A 15,526-nucleotide genomic window follows, 5' to 3' on the forward strand; every position below is an offset into this window, starting at 1 on the left:
GAATGAGAATTAGGGCAAGGATTAGATGTTCTTTTCCTTAACTAGGAAAAGTCAATGGTGGAAGGAATTTGTACTTTGGAGAGTTCTTTTCTGAAAGTAAAATAATGAACTAGGACACAGGCGAGTTTTAGGAATTTTCAGTTCTGGAGGTATTGTGAGGTTTATTGAGTACAGTTGAATCATGACTGTGGTTCACTGGTGTGTATCCATGCTCAGTGACTGTCCTGTCCGAATCTTTGTGACCCCATGGACTGTAGGCCACCAGGCTCCTCTGTCCATGGGCTACAGTCCATGGGGTTGCAAAGAGCCCAACACGACTTAGCAACTAAACCACCACCAAACATCTTTTGCCATATTTCCTTTTTTTCCAAAAATGAATAATAATTTTCTCAAAGTAGGAAAAGAATATTTGCCCAAACACAACGTCTTTCTAAAGTTCCTAATTTATAATGCTTAACTGTCCTCCAAAAAGTAGTGACATTCTACAAGAAAGTCCTTGTCACTTTATCCTGGCCAGTACCAAGTAATCGAAATTTTCTAATTTGATGGTGAAGCAAAATCCCCTTGTTTGAATTAGCGTTTATTTATTACCGAAGAAACCTTTTCATATGCATATTTTGCCTTTTACATTGCTTATTCTCTTCTTAAAAGTCTTTAAAAAGTTTTTTTTTTAATTGGAATATTGTTGATTTACGATTTTGTGTTAAAGTGAATCAGTTATACGTATATATATGTCCACTCTTTTCAAGATTCTTTTCTCATATAGGTCATCACAGAGTACTGAGTAGAGTTTCCTGCGCTATACAATAGGTCCTTGTTATTTATCTATTTTGTATATAGTAGTCCGTATTTGTCAATCCCAGTCTCCCAATTTATCCTTCCGCACTTCTCCCCCAGGTAACTGTACGTTTGTTTTCTACATCTGTGACTATTTCTGTTTTGTAGATAAGCTCATTGGTATCACTTTTTAAGATTCCACATATAGTGATATCATATATATATGTCTTTCTCTGTCTGACTTACTTCACTCAGGACGACAATCTCTAGGTCCATCCACATTGCTGCAAATGGCATTATTTCACTCCTTTTGTGGCTGAGTAATATTCCACTGCATATCCTCTGTTGATGGACATTTAGGTTGCTTCCCTGTCTTGGCTATTATAGTGCTACAATGAACACTGGGGTGCATGTATCTTTTCAAATTATAGTTTTCTCCAGATATACATAGTCCTGCATACTGAAGATTTTCTCCAACAGGTTTTTAGGTTTACGTTTTAAGTCTACTGTCTTATGAGCCAATTTTTGTCTAAAGTGTGAAACTTCACTTGAGGGTTTTGTTTGATAGATTGTGCTTTTGATCTCTGTTATGGGTTGAATTGTGTCCTCAAAAAAGATATATTGAAGTCTTAACACTCAGTACTTCTGAATGTGACCTCATTTGGAAATAAGTTTTTCAAAAATTTCCCTTGAGACTTCTCTTTTGACCCATAAGTTATTTAGGCATAAATTGTTTAGCTTCCAAGTGTTTGGAAAAAATTTAAGTTTTTACAATTTATTTATTTATTTATTTTGCCACAGTGTGCAGCTTGTAGGATCCTGGTTCCCCAACCAGGCATTGAACCTGAGCTCTCGGTTGTGAGAGTAGAGTCTTAACCACTGGACTGCCAGGGAATTCCTGAAATCTTGTGTTTTAAAAATTTTTAAAAATGTTTTATTTCCAGTTTTATTCCTTGTGATCAGAGAATACACTCCATCTGACTTGAATTTCTTCTTTTGGTTCTCTCAGTTTGTTTTCTGTTTTAAACTGAAGTACAGTTGGTTTGCACGTTGTGTTAGTTTCAAGTGTATAGCACAGAGATTCAGTTATACACACATATATATATTCTCTTCAGATTCTTTGACCCTAGAGGTTATTACAAAATATTGGGTATAGTTTCCTGTGCTATACAGTAGGAATAGGTCCTTGTTGGTTATCTAGTTTATATATAGTAGTGTTTATACATTAATCCCACCATCCTTAGCTCCTGAAGCCCCTAGTTGCTGTACTTTCTTCTCTCCACCTTTAAGATCTTCCTCTATTTATTATATCTGTGATGTCCAGGTTTCTAGTTGTGGTGAGTGGAGTGAGTTCACACCATTTCTCCTGGTAGAGCAGTGTCAGAAGAAAGTCTGTCTGCTCCATCTTTCTGGATGAGAAATACTATTCGTTTACAGCATGACTGTAGTGCTCATGAGGGTGAAGGGCTTGGCTTTCTGCTTCCTTTGGGCTGATTCCTCAGAGAGGCCTGCCCCCGAGGCTTGAGCACAGGCTCTTGGAGGCACTGCCTCTCTGTGGGAAATGGGGCTGAAAATTAGATAAGGGTTCAGTGGACATTGATTCCCCAGGTGAGGGCGGGGCCAGGACATGAAATGCAAGGGACCCATTATTTGAAAAGCCACTTAGGAGAGATTTAAGGGTAGATGTGAGGATCCTGTCCTTAGGAGAAATGCTTTCAAGTGTCACTGAAGCATCTCTTTGTCTCCTCCATGACTTGCTGGGAGCCCTTCCTCCACCCCAGTTCTGCGAGGAGGGTGAGGGAGGAGTAGTAACTGAAGAGGAGTAGAGGGAAGATGGGATTTGGATCTTGTCCTCAGGAAACTTTCTGGCTGTTTGGGAGGATTGGCGCACACCTGGGACACAGGTAGAGACAGGGAGTTAGCATAGACAATCGGTACAGTTTGGGGAAGCTGGCCAGAGAGGAGTGGCTAGACCAGGATGTGATCAGAGAAGGTTTTCCAGGGTATCTCTGTGGCAGGTTCCCAAGGAGAGACGGCCAGTGCGGGAGAGGGGAAGTCAAGGCCATGTAGGGGGAGGGCACTCTCACAATGCACAGCCTTCTGAGTGCGAATACTTGCTTTCAGCCTTAGGGAATGAGCTCAAGGCCCATGACAGCAGTCTGTATTGAACAGTTTTGCTGAGACACTACGGGTCTGAATCATGACACTGCCATATGGAAAGGAGTCAATTAGGGAGTGCTCCTGGCTAGGACACTCTAGGTCCTCATCACAGCACAGCCTTGTTTCATGGCTGTGAAGTGCAGAGGAAAAAACCTTTGTGTCTAGTGAAAGAAGGCTGAAAAGATTACTAAGGACTATTGCTGATAGTGAAATTGAGACTGTCCACGAAAATGATTATTCTTCACTAGAAAACAGCTTTTTTTTTGTATAAAAAAGAAGAGGAGGTTGAATTTGGCAATTGCTTGGTACAATAGTTGTAGAAGCATCATACTGTTATGTTATAATACGGAATAAGGCCAAAATCTGCACAGAAATGGAAAAGAGGGATTGGCAAACTGTTCATTTGAGCACTTGCCTAGTGAAACAATTGCATTTTTATGGAGGAAAGTATGTACTGTGAATGTATTTGGAATTGGGAATTGTGAAACTCTTGGGTCATATACTTTGGTAATATCAAGGATCTGGTAAAATTCAAATGTCTACCCTCTCCCTTAGAATTTTGAACTAGGTTTCTGTCTTATTAATTTATGACCCCAGAACCTAGATAAGACCTGGGACAGAGTCAGCTCTCAATAGAAGTGTGTTAAATGAACAGACAGATGGATGAACAAACACATGAAGGGCTGGCTGGCTGGCTGGACAAACAAATAAGGCCTGCAGAGCTTCGAATGTGGGGTCAGAAGACCAGCCAAAGGAGTTCTCAAGACCAGGGCCTGGTGTTTGTTTCCTCTGGGACTCATACAAAGAAAGGCTCATGAAATGTGATCCTCAACTATAACAGCAAACATATGAGCTCCTGTTTTTCCATTTGTGGAAGGTGGACCCTCACAGCTCCTCTCCAGGACTAGCGAATTAAATGAGCTTCTGTGTATGAGGAGCTATTTTAATGTTGGAAAGCGCTGCACCAGTGTTAGCCACTGTGAATGGTGGCAATACCATAACTTTAAGGTTAAGGGTGGCAGTGATGGGAGGGTCCAGAACAAAGTCAGTGTGTGTAGCGAAAGGTGTACAGGGCAGCCTGGTTGGCACAGAGGAGCAGGAGACTCCCCTGGGAGGGCACAGAGGGCCCTGCAACCAGAGGACTGGGCCTGGATTCCTGGTGGGCTCGTCTTCCATGGCCCAGGCCAGCCGTGAGACTGCCTCCGGGAACCCTGGGAAGCCAAGCCACGGAGCCTCTTTCTAACCACATAAAAGCAGCTTAGCCAGGGTCCTGGGTGCAGCCCATCTGATTCTGGTACAGTCGTGAAATCTCTCACAGATGATGCTGTCAATTAAAGGTTTCCCCTCTGCACCCCCGCAATCTGGTCCCCTCACTCCCACGTCCTGGGGAAGGGCAATTTTGAGGCTGTGACAAACTTCTCAAGATCTTTCTAGGGATAATTCAGTCAGCCTAATTATCCCATGTTAATTAGATAAGACTCAAATTACAGGAGCAAGGCTTGCAAGCCTAGTACTCTGGGAGGTTTAAGTTACTTGCACAGTGTCTCTGATTTTGCTGGGAAAAAATGATTTGCTCCAGGCAAACTAAGCCCACAAATTAGGGCAGTGGCTCTCTCCTGAGCCCTATAAAGGAGGCGTCTGAGACCGCAGGCTGGTAAGCTGCATCGCAGCTAAGGGTTGGCATCTCATTCCAGCTTGCTGGCCTCCCCAGCATGAGCCGCCAATTCACCTACAAGTCGGGAGCAGCTGCCAAGGGGGCCTTCAGCGGATGCTCAGTTGTCCTCTCTGGGAGCAGCTCTCCCTCCTACAGGGCAGGGAGCAAAGGGCTTAGCGGGGGCTTCGGAAGCCGGAGCCTGTACAGCCTGGGGTGTGCCCGGAGCGTCTCTTTCAACATGGCCAGCGGCAGTGGGCGGGCAGGGGGCTATGGGTTTAGCCGAGGCCGAGCTAGCGGCTTTGGCGGCAGCATGTTTGGCAGTGTGGTCCTGGGGCCCATGTGCCCATCCCTGTGCCCACCTGGGGGCATCCACCAAGTCACCGTCAACAAGAGCCTCTTGGCTCCCCTCAATGTGGAGCTGGACCCCAAGATCCAGAAAGTGTGTGCCCAGGAGCGGGAGCAGATCAAGGCTCTGAACAACAAGTTTGCCTCCTTCATCGACAAGGTGGGAATTCCTGGAGAACGACAAGGTCTGTGGCAACTTAGGATATCTAGAAATTCTGAGGCCCAGCTCCTCCTCTCATGGGACCCAGACCAGCTCAGACTCTGGTTGAAAGACAGACTCATAACCTATAATACACCCTAAACTATAAGGCAAGGCAGATGGGGATAGTGGTACGCTAGAACAGTGGTTCTCAAAAGGGGTCCATGAACCGCTATCGGTCAGCATCACCTTGGCACTTGCTGGGAATGCACATTCTCAGGCTCCACCTCATACCTACTGAACCGCAAATTCTGGGAGTAGGGCCCAGAAATCTCTGTTTTAACAAGCCCCCTGGTGATGTTGAGACACTCTCATGTTTGAGGACCACTGAAGAGCAAAGGGGTAGAAGGGTTTGGGGAAGTAAACATTTCCCAAGCTTAGGGGAGCAGGGGAAGCTCACCACAGGTGACAGTGAGGTAGGGCAGTGATGCATGAGTAGGACAGAGGTGGAGAGAGGCAACCTAAGGAGAGGGAAAAGTCACATGTAGCCTGATGGGACTTGTCTGAAGAATGGGGAGAACTGGGATTTGTGTGTGTTGAGTGAATGGTGGGACAGGCCTGCAACACCGGAAAAGCACAAGAAGGGAATTTGGGCTTGACCCTGTAGGTGATGTGGAACCACTGGAGAGTTTTGTGCAAGGGAATGGTGGAATGTTCATAGACTGCAAATTGAAAAGGCTGGTTCTCCCCCTAGGGAAATGCTCTGAGGTCATAGGCAGCCAGAGATGAAGGCAACATGGGAGGGCCCGAGATCCCAGATCAATTGGATACCGGCCTCTGGCTGGGCTGGGAGAGGCAGTGATGAAGGAGACAAGAGGCCAGGCCACCAGAAACCCAGAGAAGGGGTCCCTAAGAGCGTGAAGGCCAGAATGGCCAGATTACATGCCTAAGGACTCACCCAAGAAAGGTGGATCAGGCTAACCATCAACACTGGTCCAGGCAGGTGCATAGGAGACAGATCTTGATGAGGGGCAAGCACGGGTAGTGAGGCCCCCCCTGACGTCAGTGGCTGTTCCCCCAAAAAGAACTGCAGTCAGACAAAGGACCTGGGTGGGAAGGGGTAGGAAAGTTATTTTCTGAGGAATGAGGCTACGTAACGTAAGGGAACACAGGCTACTGTCCAGGAAAGAAAATTCCCTGGCCTCTAGCCATTGACTATTGGTTGGCTGGATTCCAGGTGAGGTTCCTGGAGCAGCAGAACCAGGTGCTGGGGACCAAGTGGGAGCTGCTGCAGCAGCAGGATCTGAACAACTGTAAGAACAACCTGGAGCCCATCCTCGAGGGCTACATCAGCAACCTGCGCAAGCAGCTGGAGACGCTGTCCGGGGACCGGGTGAGGCTGGACTCGGAGCTGAGGAGCATGCGTGATGTGGTGGAGGACTACAAGAAGAGGTGAGTGGAACCCTGCGCCCAGGCTGACTGCCTCCTGGGCCCGGGCTTTCCCCACAGGCACTGGGATGTGTGCCTCTGGCCTCAGGGCCACTGAGCTCAGGTGAGAGTGACCCGTCCTGAGATCCTCTGCCCAGACAGGATCAGGGCCTTCTCTGGGTGGCCAGGTGGATTAGAGAGTGGACAGCCAGCATTTCAGGCAGTGGTGAGGCTGTCCTAGTTGGTGACTCTCTTGCTCCCCATTCACAAGAGCCCAGCTGTACATACCATAGCCTCTCAGGTCCTAAGCTTGTTCAAGTTGCCCCCAAGTTCCCAGGAACCTCCTAGCTGGGCAGGGAGCTGGACTTTCCACTGGGCTTCCTCTCACTTCCCTCAGACCCTAGACATTTAGGCCATGTTCCTTCCTCCTATCCCAGGGGACAGTCTGACTTCCTTGGGACTCATGCTTGGCAATGGGGTGAAGTTATTGATAGGGGTGTCAGGCAGCTGGGGTGACACAAAAATCATGACTGAGAGAGGGGCAGCGGTGTGTTCCTGTGATTTGTGGGAGTGGGAGGAGGAAGAACCTTTTCACTCTCCAGGCTTCAGAGGAAATCTAGACCCAAGGCATCCAGCCCCCAGGTCCAGGAGGAGGTTGCTTCAAACCCTGCCCATAACGCCGGCCACATAGTCCTGAGTGGGAAAGATTTGCAAAAATTTAAAATAATATCTATCTATTAAAAGGTACATAGCATGGGCATCGCATCTCTTCTTTCATGATAACACTCCCACACACACCCACACCCACACACACCCTTCTCATCGTGATGCTTCTCCTGCAGGTATGAGGAGGAAATAAACAAGCGCACAACTGCTGAGAATGAATTTGTGGTGCTTAAGAAGGTGAGGACAGGATGCATGTCCCTCGGTCCAGCAGGGTGAGGAGTGTAGGGGGTGAGGGAGGTGAATCAGAGGAAAGACTGAAGTCTCTACCACCTGCAGAAGGGCCTGGAGCTGAAGGGCCACGGAGAAGGTGGAGGGATTTGCGGCCTGGGGGCACCTTGATGTTTATCTAGCAACTTCACTTTGTCCGGGCCTATGTCTTGTGTAAATGGCAGGAGTGCAGACATGGACCGTCACTCCCAGGCCACGCCCATGGTGGCCTGGGGAACAGCATATGCTTTGAGAAGGGCTGCAGGTTCACCTTCAGCTCTGACCACGGTGTAGCTGACCATAGGGAGGTAGGGCTCTCTCCCACACTCTCTTTGGGACAGAGTAGGCAGTAGAAAGATTCCATTCTTGGATGGGGCAAGAGGAGTTCCCCAGGCGTAAGGAACCTGCTCAGGGCCTTGCAGTGAGTTCGGGTGGGGGCCACTTCTTGATCCTTGTGTCTTGACTCCATTTTCTGGGGCAGCTAGTCACTGATCTGGGTGTGAGGGGCCAGCACCTGGGAGACCCCTGTCTGGGCTTGAAGAAGGGCAATGTCAGGGGCTCTCTGGATTCCCCTAGGATGTGGACGCGGCGTACATGAGCAAGGTGGAGCTGCAGGCCAAGGTGGATGCCCTGGAGAGAGAAATCAAGTTCTTTACGTGCCTGTATGAGGGAGTAAGTCTCCCCCAGTTCCTGTCCCTATCCTGGCTCCATCGTCTGGAAGGACAGATGTGTGAATGAGCGGTTACTAACTCATCAGGAACTTTAAGAACCCAGGGACTCTTCAGTGCTGGGATGCTGGGAGCATTGTAGAGTAAAGCAAGAGTGACATCAATCTTGGTACATCCGATGATGTGTGCCATCCACTCCAGCCTGGCCACCAGCTGTCCCCTCTCCTATCCTTCAGGAAGCCATGGGGCCCTAAGGGGTCCCCACTGACCCTCAGCCAAGCATATTCTCACTTCTGCTTGTCTTCTCTTTGCGGCTTGGGAATTTCCTCGGGTCTTAGGCATGAGCCCCCGGGGATGGAGGTGAAAGTCCTCACACCCTTTCTCCCACCTCTGTGACCATCTAGTTTCAAGCCTCAGCCTGTTGGCCCATTCGTGGGCTCTCAAATGTCCTTACTGTCCCTTGTGTGGTGGCCAGGCTCTCTCCCTTCCACCTTCTGCACTCCTGACTGATCTCAGGTGACAGTTATGGGGGTTGGTTTCTTCTTGGGCTACTTCAAAACCATCCAGCAGTTTTAGATGTAGTGTTGGAACCTCGGGACCAGTGAACTCCATTCTTGGAAGTTTTAAGGACCGCAGCTTGAGTTTATTTGGGAGGGTCTGGGGGGCTCCCTGCTGGGGCAGGCCCACCACCTCGGCACATTCTTCTGTTCACAAAAGGCACTTCAGGCTTCCTTGTTGCCCTGTAGGAGATTGCTCAGGTGCAGTCCCACACCAGTGATACATCTGTCATCCTGTCCATGGACAACAACCGCAACCTGGACCTGAACAGCATCATTGCTGAGGTCAGGGCCCAGTATGAGGACATTGCTCTCAAGAGCAAGGCGGAGGCCGAGGCGCTGTACCAGACCAAGGTGAGCTGCACACCTCCCCAAGGGCATGTGTTCCGGGGCCTCTGGTCCATCCCATGACCCATCATGGCCCATATGGTCACTGGGAGCCCAGCATTGTCCAGGGTGCTGGGGAAGCCCCAGAGGAGGAAGAGATGGCAGCTCTGTCCTTAGGAACCATGAAGCCATCAGAGAAAACACACAGCAGAGTGCAAATGAGTGTGTCACAGAAGCACGAACCTTGGGGAGACAGAGGTTGGGGAACTAGGTCTGGGTGGGGCAACTCGGGAGCCATGCCTTTAGAGGCAGACAGTTTTGAACTAATTCTGGGAAGAAGGAAAACGTGAGTAGTTAGCATCTCAACTCCCTTGTTAATGACAATAAATTATCTGATCATCTGAGATCAAGTCACTCCTATCACTCCTATCTTTTCATTCAAGTCCAACTCCAGGCAGAAAGGGGGAGGTTTGAGTCCCTTAGATCTTGACTCCTCTCATGGGTTGTGGGTGGGGAAATGAGTCTTCAGATAATTTAGTTTCTCAGATCAAGATGGCAACTTCCTAATTGTCCTTGAGGTTTATCAGGCTCCTTCTCAAGGGAAACCCACACTCTTGAGACCTTATCTTGCCCCTCCCCCTGCCCTCTTGTTACCTTAGGGGCAGAAAGATTTGACCTGCAAGGGTGTGAGGAACGGAGGCTTTCATGGCCTAGAAGACAACTCAGGCCAAGGCTTCTTGATAAAGGTGCAAACTCAAGTCCTCAGTCCCCAGATCCTTCTACATTCCAGCTTCCAGCCAGGATCAGTGATGGCTATGTGGCCCAATCATTCTGGTTTGTCAGTGACCAGTGCTTAATCCCAGATTCCTTCTAGAAGAATTAGGCATAAACATAACGTGGGTTCATTTTTTTCTTAAGGTTACCCACACCAGGATTTCTCCAGCTCAGGGCAAGCACTCACTGAGCAGAATGGCATCAATGTCATCCCAGAAACAGTACTGTGAATGCTCATTATTACCCCCCTTTTGAAGGTGAAGAAGTAGGGTTCAAGGAGTTTAAATAACTTTTCAAGGTCATTTAGCTGATAAGTGACGGAGCTGGGTCTGAATCTACATGTCTGATGTTCCATAGCATTTAGACAGAAAGTCAGGAGGTGACTCTGGTTGAGGAGGATTTATGAGAAGGGCTCGGGGTGGCTTGGGAGTTGAATGGCAGGAGTTTAATCTCCTGTCTCAGGAGGAGATGACTTGGTGTCAGAATCAGGGACTTAGTGCCCTGGTGAGGAGGGCTGTTGTGCAGAGATGCAGAAGGCCACCTGACCTAGCACCAAAGATAAAACACAGGAGCGCAGTGAGAAGTGCTCCCTACCTTCCAGGGAACCCTGACTCCAGGACCATGCTGGAGCCAGATATTAGACAACCCCTCAGGGACAGACAGGCAGCGCACAGTCACTGGAGTTCTGGATGTCACATGTTCTTTGTGTTCCCCTTATGTCACTTTTCAAGGTTGTCTAGCTGGTAGGTGAGGGAGATTTCCGTATTCTGGGGTAAAAATGGAGTACTCTCGATTACTCAATGGATGACATCAAATGCAGGAATAATCCCAAACTAATAGATGACTCCAAATTCGTGACCCATGGTGATAGGATATAACCAAATCTACCCCCGCACTCCCATACACACAAAATGCGCCTCCATGTCGAGCAAGACTGCCAGTAGCCTGAAACTCAGCTGAGCTATGAAGGGGAGGAAGTCCCAGAAAAAATAGGTTGGTGGCTCATCAGCTCCCTCTTTGGTTCACTCATTCATTCATTCACCAGACCTCTTTTCTAGCCAGACTCTGTGCTAGATACTGGGAATTCAGAAATAAAACTAAAGGTCCCTGCCACCCAGTCATTCTGAGTCTGATGGGAAAGACATTGAAATGTGTGGTCACAGTACAGAGTGGTAAGATCTATAGACTGGCATGCCAGGGACTATGGGCACAGATGGGCACCCAAGCAGGGACCAGTGAAGGCCTCCTGGAGAAAGTGAGTCTGCCCTGGCTAAGCTGGACCTGATTAGGGGAAAAGAGAGGATGAATGGGGAAGGGTTTTCTAGCAGGAGGGAGGGGCTCGTGCACAGACTCAGAGATTTAAGAGCACATGGGTTCCTTATGGAACCTGAAACTGTTTGGCAGAGGTGCAGAACCAGATAGGTGATGGATGAGGGCAGTAAGAACTGAGCCTGAAGAGCCTAATAGAGTCAGATCTCAAGGCACCTTGATGCCAGGCTAGGAGTTGTTTGAATTTCACCTTGACTTTGAGGAGCTATCAGCAGAGAAGTATCATAATCAAAGTGTGTTGCAAAGCTGCAGTGTAGAGGGTGTGAGACTTTCGACTGTCCTTATAGTTAAAATCTTCAGTGAGATCATCTCTGCTGAAGACAGATAAATCAAGCCAAAGAACAGATGTTCGAGTGGGAGTGTTGATAGGCCTGGTGAAGCAGGGACCCCTACCTATTTCTGCCACACTCCCCAGGCAAAGGCACGGCCTGCTAGGCTGAGCTTAGGTTCCTGAGTTGGCCCCTCTCACCCTAGTTCCAGGAGCTGCAGCTGGCGGCCGGTCGGCATGGGGATGACCTCAAACACACCAAGAATGAGATCTCAGAGCTGACCCGGCTCATCCAAAGACTGCGCTCAGAGATTGAGAGTGTGAAGAAGCAGGTGAAGGGGCTTTGGGGTCTCCTGGCTCACTCCCAAGGGAGGGGTGAACTGTCAATCACACACTCTCCCCCATGTCCCTTCTTCTCACGGTCTTCCAACTCAGAACTCCTTTCTTCAGATCGAGCCTCTGTTCTCATCCTTCCATACTTAGCTCCCACCTGAATCCTGGAACAGTTGGAAAGGCCTTTTCAGAAAGTCGAGGGGCTGAGAATAACAAGCCTCTCAGTTCCAGGTTGACAGGACATTAACCCCATGGGTGTGGCTTTGCTCTAGGAAGTGGGCAGGATAGAGCGTTGTCCAACCACAGCGAGCACTTGGAGGGGGGCCGTGAAGGGAGGCTCAAGGTACCTTAGAACTCAGGGGGCAATGCCACCTCCTGGTCCTCAGTGCTCCAACCTGGAGACGGCCATCACTGACGCTGAGCAGAGGGGCCACTGTGCCCTGAAGGATGCTCAGGCCAAGCTGGATGAGCTGGAGGCTGCCCTGCTCCAGGCCAAGGAGGAGCTGGCCAGGATGATGTGTGAGTACCAGGAGCTGATGAGCACCAAGCTGGCTCTGGACATCGAGATCGCCACCTACCGCAAGCTGCTGGAGGGCGAGGAGTGCAGGTAGGTGATGGGAGGGCTCTTAGAATGTTAGGGCTGGAAGGACTTTTGGAATCCTCTGACTTAATTTCCCAGGGGTGGGTGGCAGGCTGTTGGAGGGGTTGGAGATACTTTTTAGGTCACCTACAGACATAGCCTTAAACAGCATCCTGTCAGATAATAAGAGGTGGTTTCCTTTATGGTTTTCTTTCTAGTCTTCAGACTACAAGGAGAAAGCTTCAGCATGGTGCTCTTGTATATTTGACACTGATCTGACGCTTGCAAATATCCCTACTAGTAAAGAGATGGTAGATCCTAGGTTCAAAGTCTCTGAGCAGACAACAATATCTAGCCAAATTGTTTTTGTTTTATTTATTTTCAATGCTACTGTTTTTTTTTTTTTCTTTTTTGGTCCAGCGATACTGGTTTTCTATGTATCCTGTTGATATAAAACTTCCTTATAAGAGAAATGCATTTTTTTTGGTCACAGAAGACAGTCGATGAAAAATACTAAACATATAACAGTATGAGTTATACGTGGTCATAGCAACAGTTGAAAGGGTAGTACATGAAGTGTTGACACTTGAAAATCCCCATTCTAACCTGGCATTATTTTATGAATGAGACCCAGAAAAGAGAACTTATTGGTCCTAAAGTCATAAAGTTAGTTCCTATTGGCAACACCTGATGCTAGTATTTCTACACATGTATTTATTCAGACAGTAGCCTCATAGGGATGAAGAAATGGGCTGACGAGAAGCATGCACAGCAGGAGGGCCCCTGGGAGGTGGTGTTGCCACAGGGGCTCCAAGGTTGCAAGGTCACACATCTCCTTAGGGGAAAGACCAGGGAGAGGTGCTTAGAGTCACCCAGGGCAGGTCATGCCACCTGGCCAGCTGGAGGACTTGTGGAGGCTGCGCTAGCCTGGCTGACGGTTGCAGGCTGGGGTGAGGGTAACTCAGATTCCATGTGATGGAGATTCACCTGTGCTTTTGTCCCCTTGCAGGATGTCTGGAGAATACACCAATTCTGTGAGCATATGTGAGTATTTCACACCTCTGAAAGAGTATTTTTAGCCTACTAATGAACACAAAGGAAGTGGTCCCCTACCACCAGGACCCCCATGGAACAGCCTGGGTTCTGCCTGCTAGAGCAACATTGTCCTAATCTCCTGTGCTGAGACCTGCAGCCTCTTCCTTGATGGGGTCTGCTTCCCATCACATTCTGACATTTCACACTTCCCCATTTCTGGGCCCTTCCCCAGAAACCTCACTCATAAGACTCTCAGCCCCACGCTCTTCTGCCACCCCCCATCCTGGCTTTGCGGCATGCCGGAAGCTGTGAGTAGGAAGAAGGGCACCTCCTCACTCAGAGTGAGACCCAGGTGTGCACAGAAACATCGTGCACAAACAGTCGAGATGCTGCCCTAAAGGATTCAGCCTGGTCTCCTAAGAGAAGCCGGCAAAAACTCTCCTGTATCAAGCACTCAGGAAATTCTTTGGAAAAAAATTAAGAATGTCTTCTTAAGTTAAACGCAAGATTTGCTGGCTTACATGATGCTTAGGCGTCATCTGTTCTTTGGGGGAAGCTCCTGCTACTCCTGTTTGTTCAAAGAATGAGAAGGCACTGGGCATGTGGGTCCTGTGGGATCTGGGCTGATTCTCCTGGTGCTTGAGCTGCTCAGGAATTGAGCATATGTCTAAAGCCAAGTCCCCAGCTGATGTGGAGTATTACTTAGGAGGGACACATTTAATCTAGGTAGAGCTGGGAGGCTGGAGAGGACTTTGGGTCAGCCCTGTCCTGGGACACACACTTATTAGTCCTCCCTCTGTCTTCCACAGCCGTCATCAGCAGCTCCATGGCTGGGACCGCAGGCATGGGAGCCGGCTTTGGGTACAGCGGCAGCGGCACCTATGGCTATCGGCCCAGCTCTGTTGGCGGGGGCTATGGCTTCCTGCTGGGGGGCTGTGTCACTGGCAGTGGGAACTGCAGCCCCCGCGGGGAGGCCAAAAGCAGGTTGGGGAGTACAAGTGAAATCAAGGACCTGCCGGGAAAGACCCCAGCTCTGAGCTCACCCACCAAGAAGACCCCAAGATAAAGTGAAAGACAGCTGTCCAGACAGCTTGCTTTGGTTTCTCCTGGACTCTCTTCTTCAGGAAATTCCTCCATCACATTTGTCATCGCTTTTCCTCACCACTGTCATCTCCTCTCTCGCAACTCTCTGCCTTAGTCTTTCTTAATAAGGAGTCAGGATGATAGCCCATCCTTCTGCCTTTGTACAAAGAGGCTTCTTAATGCAGCCTCCCCTTCCTGCAGAATTGCCAGGGATAAAGACTTGACCCTTTCCTGGCTGTAAGCCCCTCGCAGATGAAGCTTTTGTCTCAAGGGCAATCCCAGTCCTCCTGCTTCCCCTTCTGTGCCCTGGTTTAGGTAATTATTTGGCCATGTGCACCATGGGTACAGACCATTACAGGTCCACTGACAGACCTGCAAGGACAGTCTCTTGTTAGATCAGCATCAGCTCTGGGGAAACCCTTGGTCATTAGCTGTATTTACCTTGCACGGTCCCTGCAGACTACAGCCAGGAGAAACCCTGCTGACTGGCCCGTCGGTGAAGGGATTTGTCTCTCAACATGTGCCTTCTTGTCCTCGTTCAGGTCTTTCTTCCCTGCTTCCTCATCTTACCAATAAATTTGTACAACTCATGCTCCTTCTCTCTCCTAAGGGAATCTACCTCTTAGGCAAAATTTCTTCTGTAAATAGAGGTCAATGTCCTGGAACCCGAGGCCCGGTGTCTTTCAAAGAACCCCAAAGTAACCTTTGAGCTGAGTGAAAGACATCCTTGCATGGATGGCAGGACCCCACGGTCACCTTCATTGGATTTTGTGATACTGGCGATTCATCTCTGTCCCCCATCTCCAGCAGATGAACCTTTGAAGTCACGCTTTTCTCAGGTCAATGCATGGGTGAACAGAAAATCTTTGAGAACATCCAGATTGTTGGGACAGACAAGGAGCCAACATTTGTCTTATGGCAAAATTTAAAACTGGCCAAACAGAAAAACAAATATCATATACTAACACATATATATGGAATCTAGAAAAATGGTACAGATGACCCTATTTGCAAAGCAGAAATAGAGATACAGTCATAGAGATCAAATGACCTAAATGGAAAGGCAATCCAAAAAAGAGAGGATATATTTATATGCATAGTGGATTCACTTTGCTGTACAGCAGAAACGAACACAA

The 15,526-nt window shown here is 48.7% G+C and overlaps 1 protein-coding gene across 1 annotated transcript; it reads left to right on the plus strand.

The window, feature by feature from the left end:
- Positions 1-4,649: 4,649 nt before the first annotated feature.
- Positions 4,650-14,373, plus strand: LOC128048778 (keratin, type II cytoskeletal 73). The gene is made up of 9 exons (XM_052641204.1): positions 4,650-5,096; positions 6,313-6,527; positions 7,346-7,406; positions 8,013-8,108; positions 8,851-9,015; positions 11,566-11,691; positions 12,079-12,299; positions 13,282-13,316; positions 14,117-14,373. Exons 1-9 carry the CDS (start codon positions 4,650-4,652, stop codon positions 14,371-14,373), a joined length of 1,623 nt encoding a protein of 540 aa, XP_052497164.1.
- The last annotated feature ends 1,153 nt before the right edge of the window (positions 14,374-15,526 follow it).

Source organism: Budorcas taxicolor, chromosome 5, assembly GCF_023091745.1.
Source record: "Budorcas taxicolor isolate Tak-1 chromosome 5, Takin1.1, whole genome shotgun sequence".
Classification (NCBI taxonomy): Eukaryota; Metazoa; Chordata; class Mammalia; order Artiodactyla; family Bovidae; genus Budorcas; species Budorcas taxicolor.